The sequence below is a fragment of the Photinus pyralis genome, unplaced genomic scaffold, assembly GCF_008802855.1.
Source record: "Photinus pyralis isolate 1611_PpyrPB1 unplaced genomic scaffold, Ppyr1.3 Ppyr1.4_LG1, whole genome shotgun sequence".
Lineage (NCBI taxonomy): Eukaryota > Metazoa > Arthropoda > Insecta > Coleoptera > Lampyridae > Photinus > Photinus pyralis.
Window position 1 is genome coordinate 3,821,518 of NW_022170249.1, and position 19,736 is coordinate 3,841,253.

General features: G+C 34.8%; 2 protein-coding genes across 9 annotated transcripts; one reads left to right on the forward strand and one right to left on the reverse strand.

Moving 5' to 3' along the window:
• Positions 1 to 814: 814 nt before the first annotated feature.
• Positions 815 to 19,241, reverse strand: LOC116173402 (vesicle transport protein USE1). Of its 7 annotated transcripts, none has more exons than XM_031490887.1 (6): positions 18,627 to 19,241; positions 1,788 to 1,969; positions 1,578 to 1,732; positions 1,302 to 1,474; positions 1,113 to 1,254; positions 815 to 1,060 (listed from the first exon to the last, which is right to left on the reverse strand). In XM_031490887.1, exons 2-6 carry the CDS (start codon positions 1,937 to 1,939, stop codon positions 1,020 to 1,022), a joined length of 663 nt encoding a protein of 220 aa, XP_031346747.1. In that variant the 5' UTR covers positions 1,940 to 1,969; positions 18,627 to 19,241; the 3' UTR covers positions 815 to 1,019. The 7 variants fall into 7 exon arrangements, with proteins under 7 accessions (XP_031346747.1, XP_031346755.1, XP_031346730.1 ...); XM_031490895.1 differs by lacking the exon at positions 18,627 to 19,241 and adding an exon at positions 5,587 to 5,697; XM_031490870.1 differs by lacking the exon at positions 18,627 to 19,241 and adding an exon at positions 5,531 to 5,676.
• On the forward strand, positions 5,130 to 14,587 carry LOC116173393 (focadhesin). Of its 2 annotated transcripts, XM_031490841.1 has the most exons (13): positions 5,130 to 5,264; positions 5,320 to 5,384; positions 6,895 to 7,161; positions 7,471 to 7,668; positions 7,722 to 7,890; positions 8,269 to 8,560; positions 9,472 to 10,246; positions 10,292 to 10,495; positions 10,787 to 11,010; positions 13,561 to 13,769; positions 13,821 to 14,057; positions 14,105 to 14,346; positions 14,393 to 14,587. In XM_031490841.1, the coding sequence occupies exons 3-13, from the start codon at positions 6,911 to 6,913 to the stop codon at positions 14,451 to 14,453; spliced, it is 2,862 nt and encodes a 953-aa protein (XP_031346701.1). In that variant the 5' UTR covers positions 5,130 to 5,264; positions 5,320 to 5,384; positions 6,895 to 6,910; the 3' UTR covers positions 14,454 to 14,587. The 2 variants fall into 2 exon arrangements, with proteins under 2 accessions (XP_031346701.1, XP_031346710.1); XM_031490850.1 differs by lacking the exon at positions 5,320 to 5,384 and having other exon boundaries at positions 5,132 to 5,264.
• Positions 19,242 to 19,736: the final 495 nt, after the last annotated feature.

The window sequence follows — 19,736 nt, forward strand, 5'->3', positions numbered from 1 at the left end:
CTGAATGTACACCTAATCAGCTGCTAAAAAGGGGGGATTAAACCACACGTTCTACCCTTCATGGTATTCTAATGAAAGGTCTCATCGAAATTAATTGATTTGTACAAAGTCTAACTTTCCTGCCTCTCTTATTCAAGATCAGAGGGCGACAAGGGGAAGGGGGGGGGGTAAAAATGGATTTTATCATTCATGGTATTCTAATTACCACCCTTTTACAAGATCCCTTATCCAAAAAAGGAGGGGGGGGGCTGGTTTTCTCGCTCATGGTACTCTAATGTAAGGTCTCAACGAAAGGAATAATTTTCTGCCAATCATAGTGCTCCTCAACCCCTTATCGTGATCGGATATAATTTCTTATATTTCAAAAACTGATTGTCGCAGGAGTGTATTCACAAAGGGGTATTTCCTAAAGGCAAGTGGAACGTCAGGACGAGATATATCTACTGGTGATGTTAAAACTTTCAGTGCAAATATTTGCAGAAGAATTTAGCGCAACAAGAACATACGCTTTAAGGTTAATTCTTTATTATGGTCACTCTTTTTATTTTGTTAAGCCTAAACCGTACCTGTTTGTGTACAGTGTAGAAAGAAAGTTAATGTATACTATAAGTATAACATACATTTGTATACATGTTCCAAAAGCTTTCACAGAAAGATTTCGTTCCATGTTTCTGGTTGAACTCTATGATTTAGCTAGATTTTCGTACCTGACCTGCAGTGTAGGCATCAGCCACATTAAAAAACAAATGAATAAATATTTTTTTGCTTGACAATTAAATGGTACACCTATATGCTTTAAAATAAAAGGTTCAAACAGGTAACAAAAATTGTATTTCAAAATCAATCGCCCTCTCTCACTTCTCCAAATACAAAAACATCACCAAACTAGGCACTAGGTATATCAACAAGAACAGAACGTCATCACCCTACAGAGAAATAATACGACAAGAACAAAAACTGATTCAGTGTTATACATTAAAATAGTTTTTTAAATACCTATTTTTTAATCCAAACATGACTCAATATTTTTTTTTCATAACTTTCATAAATAATACCATATCTGAAAAGCAAAAATTGATTAGTTCAGTATATTATTTATTTAGTATACTTACTTATAAATACGACTAATACAACAAGTAACATTATCCACATCCAACACTTCCAAGCCCTCTTAGAATGTTCAGTTAATTTATTTGATTCACTTTTTAATTTAGTGAAGTTATCCTCGGTTAATTGTGATGATCTACCAACGACCTGCATAGGAAGGTTTTTAACCACGGAATAACAATGTCAGAACTTACCTCCGTGTCTTTTTTGATTATTTTATTAGCAAGCTCCGATTGTTCTTTTAAATTTTTGGTCAGAGTTAGCATTTCGTCAGCGATCTTTGCCTGCATATCTTGGTGATAATCTATTATGTCATCTAAATCATTTGTAGAACTTGTTTTTTTGGCTGGTTCTCGTTTTCTTAATCCTAAAATGTGTGTATCCCATATATTATGTAACAATGAAATAACAGTAGAAATGTAAAACTGTCGCCGACAACAATACTTATTACTGTATCTACATCTGCTAACCATTTTTACCTAATAATTCATCACGAGGTGATAACTTGGAGCCTTCTGTGCCATCTATCAACTTCCCGACAAATGTATCTTCTGGTAACAAACCTAAGGCTATTTTCAAATTTAATATTCTCTCATAATATTCACGTACACTTCCGTCGCCTTTACTACAAATTAAAAAAATTTGATTGTGTAATTTGATGTGAAGTCAATTTTGCTTACCTTGATACAGTGCCCTGTAATGTTTTCCACATTTCCTCCAATGATTGGATATACTGGGGAAACCTTTCATCCTTCTTCTGTTTGCTTTTAACCATAAGTTCGCATTTATTTAATAGTCGCCGTAAATTTATCTCGTTTCTAGATAGGGCCATCTTGGGATATCATACATAGCTACGTAAATGCTGAAATTTAAAAAAATGTAATTTAGGTCTCCACATTCCAGTAATCCGGCATTTGGGTGCCGAATTACCAAGCACCTACTGTATTTATATTAAATATTATTTGGAATATTCCATTTTACACATTGCCATGCACTGACAAATTTAAGCGGGGCTTAACTTAAGCTTAGCTTAAAATCCATGGCAACGATTATTGAGACAATGGTGACCATGGATTTTAAGCCACGCTTAAGTTAAGCTCTGCTTAAATTTGTTGGTGCAAACGGTCATAAAATAGGTTTCCATGGCGAACAAAAGATGGAAGGATTGTTTAAAATGGCAATTTCTTAGTCACTTATCTGGAACCTTTTATTAGTTCCAAACATTTTTAATTTAAAATAGCCCACTAACAACAAACATGAAAACTTATGTGAATAAAACAAATCGGTAACTAATAAGTATTATAAAAATGTAGTTTAAAGCTGTCTATCGCGATGGATTTTACATAAAAAGTGCTCTAAGAAAGATAATGCCAAAATCAATTATCTGCAATAACAAGAAATTTATGGGGCATTAAAGAAACGTACTAAATTCTAGACACTCCCCATAGCGGCCAAACGATTAGAGATGGCTGAATTCTGTTTGTGACAGTGACTTTCTCTTTAAAATTGAGCTCCAGACACCTAGGTTCATTTTTTTCTCTAAAATAAAGACCGTTTCCATAAGAAAGTTTTTAATTTGGACCGACCTGTACACACAACCAGATCTCATTTTTTTAAAGCATTCTTTTTTATAAAACATGTAAGTACCTACAGGGTGTCCCATTTTTGACACCTTCTCCGTAATTGTTAATGCTATAAAAAACAGTAATATAGGCGTCATGTGCTCTTTATTCAAACTTAAAATAGTAAAATGAAAATATTCGGTTGCTTAAGAGATACAGGGGAAAATAAAAAATGAGTGAAAAAGAAAAGTTTGACTGTGCAAATTGTTTATGTGTTTTAAGTCGGATCGGATTGCACCTGCGCAAAACAATTGTTTTGATTCAGCATTACTTTTACTTGTATTCGAGGTGCCTAGATACAAAATTTCATTTAAGTACCTATTTTAACCTCAATTTTAACAAATGAAAAAATTGAATTGTGCAAATACAAAAGTTATCGTGCACAACTGCACACGGACAGACAGACCGACAGCAATACAAAATTATAAACGATCTCGAGGATGGTTAATAAATGGCAAAAGTGTAAAATTATGGTATGTGGAACAATTTTTTTTTACCATAACTTTTTCGTAAGCGGCACAGAAAAAATTCCTTCCTTGGTGCAAGCCTCGACACCATAACGAACCAAATAGCGAAAAAAGTAGAACAATAGCGACCCAATGGCTGTAGGGACGAACAAAGTGGTCACAATAGCGCATTTTTTTAAAATTTATGTGGAAATGCGTTAAAAAGGTAAAAACTGTCCATTTTAGATATTTTTATGTGGAATCTAGTGGTGTGGTAAAAAAATGTTTGAACCATTATTTCTGACCCGAGTTGACCCAAAGTTGGTATTTGTTAAATGTAAGTTTTTGCTGATTACATTGATGTACACGAGAATGTACATAATATACATATTTTTTAATTTGAGCCATGAAAATCAATAAAAACTTTATTTCTTACTGTTTTGAAGTAGTAAGCCATCGATTCATGGAGATTTTGTTTTGTTTATTGTATCCATGCTAACTACCAATCAATAAAATGGGTAACGGTAGAAAAATGTCATTTCAAAATTTTGAAAAATATTTATAATATATAATTATATAAAAAAATCTAAAAAAAATATACTTTGTGACATTTTTTGAAAACGCCACTGAATTCTACGTAAAAATATCTTAAAAAAAGAATTTTTACCTTTTTGCTACTCTACATATAGGTACTTGACCAAAAAGGCAAACTTTTTGTTTTCGCCCTTTAATCTCAGAAATAAACGTAGCTAGATAAAAAAGTGGCAATCCACGGTACATCATTATTTTGCAACCCACTGACCAGCTCCGTCTCCACAAATCTAGCTGACTGACTTGACTATCATAACTTTCATTCATATACAATATTTGTATAACAATTTCCAGCCTTAGTAAATTCATTGAATATTGGCTATTGGCGTCCACACCTCTGGAATAATCCACATGATCTAAGTGGGTCTGGCAGAGGTTTTAATAAAAAAAATGGACCTCTAGCAAGTAGCAACTCCATCTTCTCTCGGAATCATTTACAATGTTGATTTGACCAAACATGCTTTTTTCAGTATTGCTGAATTTGAAAACAATATTTTAAACATAGATAAAGCATGTTGATTCTTATTATAACTTCATTTTTGTAAAACTGTGATGGTGATGATACTGCACCAATAAACATATTATTAATATAGAATGCCGTTTCTTGAACAAAAAAGTCTCTCAATGCATTATGGCTAATTCCGGATGTTGGCATCAAGAACCCACAATGCGAAACAGGAGCGCATGAGATCTGGCTTCAGGCTGTAGGTGACGAAATGTACCCACAATGCGTTTTGGTCATTCATTGGAAAACTAAGATGTTCTGGGTAAACTGCAGTGCGTACGAACACATGGTTATTAATTTCAGTCTTCAGATATTGACAATAACATAGAGGCATATACCTACTGGAGCTATGAATAGGTACTTTCATACAGTAGGCATCTAAAACTCTGTGGCATCCCGAAAACATCAATCAAAGTTGCTTTTGTTAAACAGACGCAACTCAGAAATAGGTGTTAAGTACTGAACTTTAAGTAAGAAATTCTAGTCCAATGTTATTCGCACATTATCATGTTCTACGATTACAAACTACTGCTAATCACATCAGCCATCGAACAAGCAGTGTAGTTGTACAGAAATTGGTAATACGTGCAAAATGCACTGACGTACAAAACCATGCAGAGGTCTTTAATTGCAGCGAAGGGTCATTCACAAGACTAGCCCATGACCTACAAACGAAACCAACGAATTGTCAAGTAGACCCACAACTAATATTGAATCTAAGATTAATCTTTCAATAGTTGGCGTTGTAATTTTAAAAATGTTTTAAGAAATTGGTACCCTACACAAAACAACAAATCAAAAGGCACATCACCACATAATTATCATACGAGTATGATTGTGACATAACCTCAAAACTTAAAAGTACCTACAAAAATGTGTTTCTGGTTAAAGAGAATTAAATGATCTTACCTGTTTTAAGTTTATAATTACTACAACTGCACGAAACTAAAGAATCTGTGATATAGTTTTGTTAAGCAATCTTCATTCTGGCAGGTAAGGTTACATCTAAAATATTTTCTGCAACTTTCAATTGTACACAAAATTCCAGCTTCCACGTCGTCGGGAAAAATGACATAATATCATAATGAATTAAATTTTAATTGAATAAATAAGGTTGGTATTTTCTTAATCTGTCATGCCCTCAACAATTTTACATAAAATTTTTAAAAGTTGAAACAAAAAGGTCAACAAATAATGTGTCAGTTGTGAGTAGGTATAGCATTTTGGAAGTATGTTGGGTTAATGCTTGTTAAGCTCACCTACAGTCCCGTTGTAAGTAAGACAGGGTCTAGAGGTCCCGATTTAATGTACTCGCCTCATTCTATCCCAATTTTGCCATAGGGCTTAGAATCGTTGTATCATCCTCATTTCTATTGTTATGGCCCTTTTGGTATTTTGTGTGCATTACTAATAGACTGATGCTGAGATGACAATCATAAAGGCCGATTGACATTATCCATCACATCATATGGTCCGCTCACAGTGCTGTCAATTATTATAGCGTATATTGCTTAAGCTTTAAGGCTGATTCACATTGTCGGTCAGGTTACAGTCAGAACATGTTCATCAGAAATACACGCTACAATAATTGACTGCACTGTGAGCAGACTGTGATGTGACCGATAATGTGAATCGGTCTTTAAGGTGATAGAAAGTAAGAAAAGTATGAAGTAAGTTTACATTGTAAATTCCAAATTTTAGACATACTCTACAAAACCATGAGTGGGCAGTCGTGGTGAACATAATCTTTATCTGCTGATATATACAGGGTGTTTTTTGAGAGCTTTAGTTAAAACGTTTCAGAGAGAATGAAATAGGTAGGTACTTAGGTTTTTGAAAATTTGCAGTTCGGAGTTACTCTGAAGGTCGAATCGATGAAAAATGATTTCAAAATAGTTGCACTTCCGGAAATACCGGAAGTAGCTAGTAACTTTTATTTTGACTTAAAAAATGGCGGATCCAGACGGTACCCATATATGGTACTTATCCTGAAAACGGTTGTAGGTATGGCAACCCATTTATACCAGTGCATTTGCATTGAGAAAGAATAGGTAGCGCTTTTTTAGTGTACTTAAAAAAATCTATGGAGATATATCTCGTCCTGACGTTCCACTTGCCCTTTTGAGTACCTCCTTCCCGCACTCCGTTGACAGTTGAGACTTCCTTTAAATTATGCAGCCCTACTTCAATTAATGTACCAGCTGCAGGGCGTGCGATTCATTTGGTATGGTTCATCTGGCGTTGCTAAACATCACCTGTCATTGGTTAAAAATTTCATATCTAAAATGGTAAAAAACTCGGAACGACAAAGTGTATCTGGTATTTGAACTTTGATGATCTCTTTTACCTAATCTCAAAGGAACTGCCATATTCCGATCGCTTTTGCAGGTTCCATATTGTTTTATCTCTGGCTTTATGGTTCGTCGGAATTCTTGTCATTTCTTGACCTTAGGTGTCCACGACAATCTCTTGCGACTTTGAAGCTCCCCCACCCCGTGCTTCACGGCTCATCTTTATCATAAAAAATCATGTTTTCTATAATTTTGTAAAAGGATCAAAATCGATCCGAGATATTTGTTACAGATACCAAAACAAAATTTATTAATATTAATGTCAATTGTAGTTTACATGAGCAAAACATGGAGTACTACAAAGAAAAGCAATACAATGCAATTTTTGTGACACAGTCATTCTCTAAAGTGCTTGAAAGCATAAAAAATAATAAAGAAAATAGTGAAGAACTGAGACAGCTCATAAATAAGAGCTTACATTCTGATAATGGTGTATTGAGTTTAACTGCTTGTTCATCACTCCTCATGCTGGTTGAAGATAAATCTGTGCAGATATCCACAATATTGTCACAACTATTATCTTCATTATCCTTTACCAAGTAAGTATTTTTTTGTTTTTTTCTCACAGTTAAAAGAAATTATTAGCGAATTTTTGAAAAAAATGCACTATTATATTCGTTATGGCTGGTTGGCTGGCTGTCCGGCTGAGATGTCGGCAATTACAATAGCTAGAGACTTCAAATTTTCACTAAAAGCTTTCTGATGTAGTGTAGATGTGCAGGCTCTAGTATTTTGAGTTAGATTACTCGTGAGATAGATAATTTTAAACTTCGCTAATAAAATACTGATCGGTAGTGCAAAAAATGCGCTTTAATCATGTATATACTGATTTACAACTTGTTTTTCAGAACACATGGAGGCGTTGTGTCACTGGTATGTGATTTATTAAAGATCGATATGAAAGAGAAAATTAAGGTGGATAAGCGGTACAAAAACGATTACAATTTGAAAGTTCCCCAACATCCTTTCATTTCCATACTAAACCAGCACCCGAAGGCTTGGAATAGTATCTTGAACAAAATATCTCCCTTTTATGAATGCTCGGAGTAAGTAAGATTCTTTGCGTAAACAGATCAATAATAAATAAATACAATTATAGAATAAAATTTTATGCAAATGAACAATTGTATCCACTTTTTATGTATATAATTTGCAATCCGTCCGCAGACGTGAATGACACTTTCCAATACAAGCTATGGAATTTTGTCATAAATGTGAGCGAACCACAATCCTTGGATGTAGTTGTACATGTCATACTTTGGCTACCTGTAAGTATATCCTAATTTATTTTTTGTTTTTTATTTATATCTTATACCTATGTAAACAAAAATTGTCCGACGGAGAGAATAATAATCATTCATCATCTTTCAAAATTTCAAAAATTTACACCTAGATACCAAATTCATAAAGATATACATTTTTTCGTACCTATCTTGCGGTCGGAATTTTGAAATTTTTTGTCAAGAGCGGATCTAAAAACCCAGGTTTTTTCGTTCTAACCTTCTATGTATTGTGTTGCCAAGAAATTTGGTGGCCAATATCTCTACCAATATTAAACTTTATTTTGCACATTTGGTTGGCAATTATTTTATTTTGACGACCTATTTCGTGTGGTTGCATTTTACTTATAGAGTTCTCATTTACAGATTTCTGCAAGGCACAGTTTAGCAGCGAGTTCTTTTTTTATGGAGTTAACAAAAACACAACGTTTCAATAGCGATCGGGACTTCAGGGAAGTAATAATTCTATGGCTAACTTCGCTTATATATGAATTATTGAAATTTGAAGAAGATCCTCTACCTTTGATACTTTGCCTATTGAAGCTAATTGAGAACGATGAAGAAATTGTGAGGAACTCCGGTAGTAGTGTTTTGGTTATGCTAACCAATTCGTTGTTATTATGTTCGACTGTATTCTTGCCAGACATTTTGCGTTTATGTGAGTATTGCTGTTTGGCTATAAGGTATCCAGAATTTCTTATTAGCTTATTTAAATTGTTGACAACCGACAGATAAAAATCCTTTTATTACACAAATTCAATGTAATGAGCAATTAATCGAGGGTAAATACGCAAGAGCTTGATTTTTAATCGGATTAATACACTCCATTAATATTCGACCAATCAGCTTGGTGATTGTTTCAAATTCTCACCAATCAGATGATCGAAAGTTTTTTCCAGGAGGCAACAAAATTTGAGTGAATTAAAAATAAAATTATCTTGATTTAAAACCAAGATCGAGTGTATTTTAGAGAGATTAATAAAAGACAGTAAATTTCACAACCACTATATGTTTTACGCCTACGCATTTTTATCGCTGATAAAAAGCTACCTAGCTTTTAATCACTTAAAAAATCATCTGATTGGTTAGAATTTGAAACAATCACCAAGCTGATTGGTCGAATATTAATGAAGTGTATTAATCACTTAAAAAAAATTGTTAGCGCCTCAAATTCAAACTGAATTTTGAGATTCATCATACCTGAAGATCCATGTAAATGTAACAGTCGTTACCATGTTCCAAAACTATGGTACAATTCGAAAATAAGACTACCTGTAACATCCCGAAATAGTTCTACATTTACGTAAATTCCATCGCTTCCCACTGTTCAAACGCAGAAAACTGTACGCATCAATTGACATATAATCTTCCTGTACAAGGCGGATGCTTAGCCGTACAAAATCTTCTAATAACACCAATCAATATAATTTCTAACATTTGCTTCTTGCTAGACTAGATAAATGTAGGATAAATCTAAACATTCACTTTTTGGATGATTAGCAATTGGTTTAGCGCCAATGATAAAGTACTTACCAAAATTATCCACTATTTACCCTTTCATTGTTCTAGGTAGACTGGTGATACAGACAAGCACTTGCAACGAATTATCTTTAAAATTATTAAAAATATCCATCTTGCACTGGACAGCATTCAAAAACGTTCTAACGAACAAGTCATTGGAAGTGGCAAATGAAATAATTCTCTATATTGAAAGCAATAAGAGTTACGTGAACAACACTCAAATGCTCTACTCCAATCGATTATTTAAGATACTCAGCACTTCAAATGAATACCTACATTTTACTGTTCAAGTTAACATTTTAGCAGAGGGATTAACCCAAGCCGAAATGCTTAGTTGGCTGGAGAGAATTAGTACAATGCCAGAGTATATCGCCTCTGATATGATTAACTTTCTGATTTCATTGTTGATATTTGACAATATTCACTCGGATATTATCGTTAAAACTATTGAAATATTGGTTAGAATTTGTAAGGTATACCAAGGATTGAGTACGCAAACACTCATTGTACTGCTCTACATACTTTCTCATTCGAGAGATCCTCGTGTAAATGTCGCTGTGCTGAAAGCGATTCCGAAAATGGCAGTGTTGGATGAGAATTTACCATTAGTTTTAAATATCTTGGATCTTACAAGGAAAGGGATCGAGGGAATGAAGTCGTTTTACTTGCGATTATATCTGGACCTTTGGGAAACCAAGAATAAATGTTATTCACATCTACAAAGCCTACTAGCTGATTCGGGCGTTACTGAAAAAAGTGAGAACGCTAAAATAGAATTTTATACTATGAAAGCTTATGTTGGCAAACAGCTTTGTTTGAAAAGGTAAGCGAATAATTGTTAGGTGTTTAAAAAAACCGTTTGTTTCAGCCCAGAACGTTATGGTAGTGAATTAGTTTCACATTTATCAGACATATTAAATAAATGTAAAGGTGAAGCCGGGACTGTGGCGACCTCTTTGGTTTTAGAAGGAATTGTGCTCTTATGTAAAAGCGGAATTATAAGTATTAGTAGTACGTGGGATGCTTTACAACCACTTTTTCAGAAGGAAGCTCGTGCGCATGTGATTCAAAGGTATATTTTTTTTACATAAATGAAATATTTCCATTATTACTTTTCAATTTAAAGATTATAGACCTCATCAGCGCATTTTGAGTCACATTTATCAATAGGTGCCGTTTATGTAGCCTCAATTCGCTTAGGCTTTGCTACATCTATTTAAGGGAATTAATAATCTATTAAAAGAATCTCTCTGTTTGCTTATGTTTGACTAATGTTGGCATTCCTGTTTCTAAGCTTACTTTGAAATGTATAAAACAATTGTGCAATCATGCTTCCAACTAATGAATTCGTAATGTATTTCAGGTATTGCGAGTTTATGGCAGAAGTAAGTTACTTTGACGCATCAGAGTGTTCGGATGTCGTCATTACTTCAATAATCCAAAAATTGTTTTCTTATGCAATTAACTCGGAAAATGGAGACGTTGTATGCGCTGCGTACAAAGCATTGAGTTGTTTTCCTGTTGATGAAGTTCTTGTGGAATTATGTAATTGTTTGGATACTAGCTTGCCAGTGCACTCAAAAACAGGTAGGTAGGTGCCGATGCAATTAGAAGGTCAGAATGTTAGAGTGATCACATTTGTCATTATTTTAACTTTACATTTGTAGCGCATTTTTCAATGGAGTTAGGTGCGCTATTGCAGCCACTTTCTCTGTCCACCCGTTTGGCCAAGGCCTTAACTACTACAGTTTTTAAGATATTTATATTATTTCTGCATTCGGTAGCGTATTGCTCTGGCACCTGAGCCAAGGAAAATCTTGACGATTAAACTGCGCATACGCAGGCTGCGCAATGTCCCCCTTCTCATTTATTAATATATTTTGTTGAAATTTTAACCACAGACGACCGCATATAGTAAAAATCAGACTGTGCAATGGCAACTTTTTTATTTATGGAGATATTTCTTTGAAATTTTAACGAAAAATACTTTTAGTAAAAGCAAACGTATCGCATATTGTAAACATCAGATTAATGTGCGCATGCGAATATCAACTGTCTTATTTACCGAGATATCTTTTTGAAATTTTAATAACAGATGCTTCTGTTAAAGGCAAACATCTGATATTCCAAACATTAGATGTGCGCATGGGCAGTCAGTGCCAACTTCCTTATTTATGAAAATATTTCTTTGAAATTTTAACAATATAGGGCGAAAACCTTTTTACTTGTTTTTTTAAGTTACACACAAGGCAAGCGTTGCAATTCTTTTGGCAGTACATAATCACAAATTGTGTTTCAATTTATGTTATGCTATTTAGGATATGGCATGAAACTGTTTTTCTACTAAACTACTTTTCAGGATCTGAGCAGAGAACATACTGATAACAATGTCTTTTTTCAGAGGTAAATACACAAGAGCTTGATTTTTAATCGGATAATTTTATTTTTACACGAAAGTTTTGTTGCAACGGAAAAAACTAGATATCAAAAGTAGCTGGAGCGATTTTATAATGTGCTTTTGATCGAGAGTTTTTTCCGGGAAGCAACAAAATTTGAGTGAATTAAAAATAAAATTATCCTGATAAAAAATGAGCGGAAAGAGAAAAATATGCGAAAATTCTCCTCTTTACGTACCATTTACCTGTACCAAATCTCATTTTGGTACACCTAATACTCTAGAAATTATGGCTTGTCTAATAGATTTGTTGACATCCAGTATGTATCTCTTTTTCTATACCAATGAAATTAAATTGTCCACTAAGGTCTTTTAGATTCACAATGTGCCCCTCCCCCCCCCTTGAAGAGTTTCTCTGGATCCGCCACTGATTTTCAATACAACATTTCGTTTTGGGGAACAAGCCACATTAAACTCTGCACGAATTGTAACTTAACTGCGTCTGCACAGATTATTCTGATTGTGACGTGTCTTCAAATAACCAAAAAGGCCAAAACAAAATTAGCGTCCAAAGACCCGTTTGGATCATTGAAAGAAAGCGCATCATTACTGTCCAGGCTTCTATCCTCCCAGTGATTATTATTTTTCCAACAGTGCACACTTTCCTAATGACGTCTGTCCAACTCCATTTTTTTTTTTACATAAATAGTGATACGCTTTAGAAGCGGTTGTCAAATTTGGTACCGAAAGAGGTTTTTATTGTGCATTGAAGCATTGTAATTAATTTTGCCTACTTATAAAGGGCATAATTTCAATTTCATAATGTAGTCCGTATTCAGATTGTATTATATCTAGACAAAAAAAATCATAGTCTATAAAATAACAAATAAGAAAACCTAATTCCAGTGAATTGCTTCAATATAATAAAAACGAATTTTCTTGATATGTTTACCGCGTCTTAAATGTTTCCCATCGTCGGGATAATCGAAGCTGGGAAGTAAATGGTCGCTGAGATGGCTTGTCTCCAGGGAAATTGGCGCTAAGATGGGAATAGCCGGGATGCGACGTTTACCGCCATTATACTCCTACTTCCGCCAATATTAAATGAAACGCCCAAATGGAACGCGTGAGATGTCCCCTCTTCTATAACAAAATTACGTATAAAAGAAATCGTACACCTGCATCCTTGGTTAGCGCCAAACCCATGCGTCTTGACATCAAGTAACTTTTGCGATGACAACGTCCTTATCGCACACGATCATATAGCACTTAAAGGCACTCGACCAGATGTTGCTTAATTTTAAATAGCGCAATTTTCACATCTTACAATTTAAATAAACAAATTTACATGAATGATACAATTTAAATAAGAAATATACTCGTACACTAAAATAAACATTCGCATATGTAGGGTGTTTTTTACTTAGCAGTGCTATAGCTAGTTCTAGAGTCTCATAAAAATAAAACCATCTGATAAAAAAGTATATTGTTAATTAAATCGTTTCTAACATGTATGGACAATTTTATTTCCAAAATTTAATTTTTGTTGCTGCCGATAGAGCAGTTTTTGTGCCATTGTACTGTCCACAATGAAGAGTCCCAACAACATTTGAGGCATATTGTCTTGCTGTAACGGCATGAAAGCAAATTTCTTGTTTAAAATTATACGTAGATTTTGAACATATAATTTTTGCTTTACTTCACAGGATTGTTGGTTTGGTTACGTTTTGAAATTTTTCCAGGAAATCCGTGGATAAGTCTGCTACTGAATAGCAAAGAATCAGACATTGATGCTGTTGGAAATATGCTTAGCAAGTTTATATCCCTCGAAATAAGAAATTTCCGGAAAGGCGTTTATCTTGTACCCGAAGGACGAAAAGAACCTCACAATTATAATTATCTACCCGAGAGAAGTATTTTGAGAGCGATAGGAAATTATATAAAAGCGGAGGTATAATAGTATTAAAGTTAGTCGTAGTAACTTCATTTTAGAAATTTCTAGCTTGAAAATTGGCAGCTCTCAAATGCGTCCATTTATTTGCAATGTCTTCGCGTGTTGAGTCAAGAGTACAGCAAAGCTTTGCCCCCATTCGACTGGTGTTTTTTACAAGAAATCATTCACATTCCCGAAGCCCGAATATACTGCATCATTATAGCGTCGCACCAAGTACAATTGTCCGGCACTGCCCGCAGATTGGTAGAAAATTATCTTGAAGCTGTAATTGAATTCGACGGCAAGGTAAGCATAATGGAAAATCAACGGCGAAATATCCATTTCTTTCTAAGGATGAAGAAATAATCACTGTCTACAGCCAGTTAAGCTTTTTATGTAACAGTATACAACCGGTGACACTACGCCCATTTATAGAGAAGTCTTTACATTTTGCACTTCAAAGACCTACCACACTACACACTTTATTACATCGTTTACAAGATATCCTTGCCAACGATACCATTCAAGAAACTAATAAAGCAACTATCGCTCAAATATTAGTAAATATCACTGGGCACTATCTCTGGATGATCAGGTACATAGCGAGCATTAATCTAATAAATTCTGAATTAGCTTTTCAGTGTTTTACGCCAATCCTTAACTGCATCATCAGACTTCCAAAACGTTTCATCGACGAGCTGAGTTCGCCGAAGTTATGGAAAACTGCATCTCCCGATCTACTAAGACTGTCAGTCAAAATTCGATGTGCAACTGCATTACATACAAATTCTCTAACTTGGATAAATGAGTTTATTGAAGAAGCTTGCTTTTCACCTTTGTAAGCGTTTCATTACAATTACTTCCTGTCACTTTATTTTCGTTTTAGTGAACAGTATTTTGTGTTGATTCATATTGGACGTTTGATGGAAAATTTTAGAAACTCAGATTTGTCTAGTACTTGGATACTGGAGTATATAGGTTATGTGCAAACATCAATTGCGAATGAAAGTTCGTCTAACTACAACTTGCAGTTTCTGTGCAATGTATTAATTATTATTGTTATAATCTTATCGGGGCACAATGTGTTTACTACATTAGAAGAGCTGATAAAGAGTCAAGAAACTTACTTAAACTTGTTTCCACAAAGTTTAGCTAAGCTGATTAAGCTTCCCTATTGGAAAGACAGTGTTGGGCAGGTACTTTGAAATACTTGAGCTATTGTAGATTGATTATTCATTCATGTTATAGGTGGCTGAGTGGATTTTTCATATGTCAAACTGTCCAGAGACTCCGAAACCTTACAAATTAATGTTTTACCAAACACTAACCGCATTACGTCACGATAGCACTGTTCAATCTTCAAGGTGGATGAAATATATAAGCCAACAGCTACCATCTGATTAACGAAAATGTTTTGTTAGGCGCGTACTGTTTTATTTTATATTAAAAATTAGAATAAAAAAAATTTGGTAGACTGACTACGCACTCAGATCCCATGGATTTTTTCGCCAGATTCTATTTAATTGATTTCCGGTCACATTGAAATAAACATACATACAAAGACGATAAAGGTCGTCGCGCACATACGCGCGGCGTGTCGAATCGCCTTTTTCGCTCACATTGAGTGCAATGCGCCACGCCGCGCTTCGCTCAAGTGAGTGTTTGCCTATTTAAATGAATGTGAGCGAAAAAGGCGCATCGCCGCGCGTATGTGTGACACATTTGAATTTGGAGGCAGGAACTTGCCTTCTTAACGCAGCGTGACGCTACTCAACACAACGCAAATCTAAATGCGGAATTCTTAAGGCAGGAACATACTTACCTGCCGCGACGTGACGTTACGTTACTCAACGCAACGCAGATCTAGACGCCGAATTATTATAGGAATGAATCACTGAACTATAATTATACTGGAACGCGCGATCTGAGAGAGAGGGCCCCAAGGGGGATCTCTATCCTACTCTCGCGCATGCCTATGTGATATGTTTTGAATTTATAGTTTCCAATGAGTGACAGTGACAGAAATCCCCCTTGCACTATCTCTCTCGGCGCGCTACGTTTCTATCCCCAGACACCGGCAGTGCGCTTTCCAGTTTGATTATAGTTCAGTGGAATGAACACGCTTCCCTGACGCAGCGTGTTGTAATGCTTTTCATTCCTATAAGAATCCGGCATCTAGATATGCGTTGCGTTGAATAACGTCACGTTGGGTCAGGTAAGTATGTTCCTGCCTTAATGCCAAGCTCTCTATAGCTATAAGCAAGTACAAAATAGTATATTACAACATGGGGTTGTAGTAGTGCTATTATAATTATGCCCCTATTGAGCACTCACGAATGTGAATCTTTGTACTGATACACAGAAACGCTTTAAACAGTGGAAATAAAGGCAATGTTATGGATCTCGTTCTATTTTGACAATTTTACAAAATATTATTAGAACATCTGTTTTTATAAACAATATGCCAACTCAATTACTATGTAAATGTATGGCACGATATGAACGATATAACAAGTGCGTATTACAGGTGAGTAGAAAAATAGCGCAGAGGTCGGCAACTGTAATACGCAATTTACTACTAATTACGTACCATGCTCTTTCTATTATACGACCTCCGGGAATTTAGACATGAAAATAAGGCAAAACCCAAAACCTCGGAGAAGGAAAGAGAGAAGAGTGATTATAATGATTGTGAAGAGAAGTAAATTTAATTTGTTTGTGCACCCAAAACACGACACGATAAACCGATATGTTATAAATTTATGCATATCGTTTCTTTTCATTATAATATTATACAATAAGTGCAATGGAGGTACGCCATTGGGTCAAGAAATGCAAACTAGCTGATGTAATAAACAAAAAGTAAACAGTTTCTGTGCACCAATAATATGGCCGGCACACGAAAATTTGCTTCAATGCGCAGGCCCCTTTCTTCCATAGTCAAAGCCCAGAACCATAGGTATACATGCAGTGTGCGCATGTGGAGACTGCGCAATGCTGACTTCCCTACTTATTAAGATATTTTATGAAATGTTAACCACAGATTATTCTAATAAAGATGAGCATATCGCATATTGCAAAAACCAGATGTGCACATGCGCAGATTGTGCAAAGCCAAATTTGTTTATTTATGGAGACATTTTTTTGAAATTGACGCTTCTAGTATAGAAAAATATACCTAGCTCGCACATATAGCTATGGCCTTTTGGGAGTATTGATCAATGCGTGGAAAATACGCTAAAGTTGATCGCCTTAGGGCGTAAACCTTTTTACTTGTTTATACTAATAACGAAATATATCAAGCGCTATTGAAACAAAATATACCTACACGGTGTCCATTTTGCGAGTGCCACTATGGGAATCTCGCTTATCTTAAGAGATAGAAACTTGGTTAAATTAGAGTAACGTTGCGAATTTTCGTGCTGAATAATAATCTAAAAATAAATTTATAATATCATCAATAGTTTTGAAAATATGGCAAAAAATCGAAAATTTCTGATTTTCATTTTTAACTTTTTCATGGTAAACTAATTGTACTAGACATTTCTAATTAACACATTATTCAGACACTTTTTACTGGATATTTCGAATATGGCATCCCGTTTTTATTAACTTTCAAGATAACGGAGAAACGTGGCAACTTTAATTTTTTTATGGGCGCCGTTTTGGATTTTGACATTTTGAGATTAGGTCTGTCTTTCTCTTTACAACGATATATCACACATGGTGGTTCAGTATCACATTTTTTCTAAAAATACAATTTTCATTTTCTGCAGTGCTATGCAAAAACAACACGTTCTTTTGTTGTGAACAAAATGTTGACTTATTTCAAGCAGTGTCATTTACGTTTGTGCTAGTTTTATTGCTAAAATATTATTTATTCTTATGTATTTTGTTCTAATTTGAATTATAATTTTCTTGCAAAACGAAGGTCAATTCTGTTCATATGAAAATCGAATTTTCTCAACACATCTATAGTTCCCTGATGTCAACGCTGCAACCGGACATATGCATTAAACTGTCAAACTTTTGTTCACAATAAAAGAACGTTTTGTTTTTCCAAAGAACTCTTCCCAAAAAATTAAAAATTGTATATTAGGAGAAATGTGATACTGAACCACCTTGTGTGATATATCGTCGTAAAGAGAAAAAAGACGTAGTCTTAAAATCTCAAAATTAAAAATGGCGCCCATAAGAAAAACTAAAGTTGACACGTGTTTCTCTGTCATCTTAAAAGTTATTTAAAATAATGTGTCAATTAGAAATGTCTAGTACGACTAGTTTATCATGAAAAAATTAAAAACGAAAATCAGAAATTTTGGTTTTTTTGCGATATTTTTCAGAACTATTGATGATATTTTAAATTTCTTTTCATATGGTTATTCAGCAGGGAAATTCGCAACTTTGCCCCCATTTAACCAACTTTCTATCTTTTAAGGTAAGCGAGATCCTCATATAGTGGCCTCGAAAAATGGACCCAGTGTATGTGTAGTTTGAGTTACAAACAAATAACTGTTTCGTTTTTAGAAAAATATTATATTCCATGTTTATTAATATTTCTGCATCATTACATCAACATTAGGTGATCAGGGTATATTTACTTTTAGGTACTTTTTAAAATACTTATTATGTAATATTTGCAATGTGAAATTCAGAAGTGGTTTTGCAAAATAATAAAAGACACATAAATTTCAAATATATCGTTTTAAAAAACTAAAACCAAACCAATATCCAAGTGGCAGAATAGTTAACATTTATGCGCACATGGTACGCACATACGCATTGAGTTTTAAATTTGTTCTAGATAATAGTACGTAGGTACCTACTGTAAAATATTTCCCAAATTCGTTTTTTTTGTCGCCCCTAAAAACTTACCGCTATGGGGCCGGGCTCACATGGCCCTAGCTACGGTAAATCCGGCCCTACTCTGGCATTGCTAGAGTAATAGTGTAAGCATGCTAGAATTCGCCGCAGTTCTTCCTCCATTTCTTGGTTGTGGTCTTGGTCTTATGGTTGGATGTGGAGTGAACACTTGTTGCAGAGTTGAGGCGAAGACTTCTGCTTTTCGCCGGCTTCGCATATATGTTCCCATCAGGAGTCTTCAGGGGGTAGGCGGGTGGTTTCCATTTTGTCAGCGATTTGTCGATTTGAAAGAACGTCCAGGTCATATTCGACCGTGTTTTGGATGTGAGTCCCCCACTCTTCTTTGTTGTATTGTCTAAGTGCCTCGATCCTTAAGGGCTACCTGTTTGGCATTGAATGGCCGGATCCCTGGTTATTTGCCAAAGCTGTACCAGGCGTCTTTTTTGTTTCATCTCGTTTCTTAGGTATCACGGTCTTCGCTTTCCTTGTTTATCATTTATGCAGCTTCGTCTTTGTGTCCGAGCTCTTCGGGGTTTCTGTTTCTGGGAAGATCGGTATGGATCTCATCTGAGCAGTTTAATTCTACTTTAACGCCGCCCGTAGCAGTACAGCATTTCGGTTTCCCGAATTTGAAAAATAATAATAAATTAAATGGGGAAATGAGCATTAGGTACGCAGAATTTTACAAGCTACAAGAAACCTATTTACAACTTCGCTCTGAATTAATTACAGGAGAAGATATTTCGATATGAAGAAATTAGCATTGAAATCCATATGGTGCTTAAACCGTTTCTAGGTTTCTACACCCTGTATAAGTATATTTAACTCGCGTTATTCCAAGTTTTTTGTCAGTTAACATTCGGTTGCGGTAGACATATATATGGAACGCCTTTTTAGTATTTATACCAACATTTTATCATGTATCATTTTAAACAACAGTCAATCTTATGTCTCTAAATTTTTCGTTTGTTGTTTTTATCTTACGTATTAAGAGATTGATTAAAAAATGTTGATTAATAAAGATGATACATGAATTAAAATGTTTGTTGATAATTTTAATTAGGCGCTAGTATACACGTAGTCAAATAGACTAAACTGTAGTTCCTGAAACTTCCGCACAAT

Bases quoted from the DNA above. Each gene is read 5' to 3' on its own strand.
- LOC116173402 (XM_031490887.1), bottom strand. From the start codon at position 1,939: ATGGCCCTATCTAGAAACGAGATAAATTTACGGCGACTATTAAATAAA. The intron at 1,733-1,787 runs GTAAGCAAAATT...TTTAATTTGTAG, and splicing joins TTACAGGGCACTGTATCAAG to TAAAGGCGACGGAAGTGTAC. The intron at 1,475-1,577 runs GTTAGCAGATGT...CACACATTTTAG, and splicing joins TGAATTATTAGGTAAAAATG to GATTAAGAAAACGAGAACCA.
- LOC116173393 (XM_031490841.1), top strand. From the start codon at position 6,911: ATGGAGTACTACAAAGAAAAGCAATACAATGCAATTTTTGTGACACAG. The intron at 10,247-10,291 runs GTAAGCGAATAA...CGTTTGTTTCAG, and splicing joins AAACAGCTTTGTTTGAAAAG to CCCAGAACGTTATGGTAGTG. The intron at 14,347-14,392 runs GTACATAGCGAG...TTAGCTTTTCAG, and splicing joins CACTATCTCTGGATGATCAG to TGTTTTACGCCAATCCTTAA.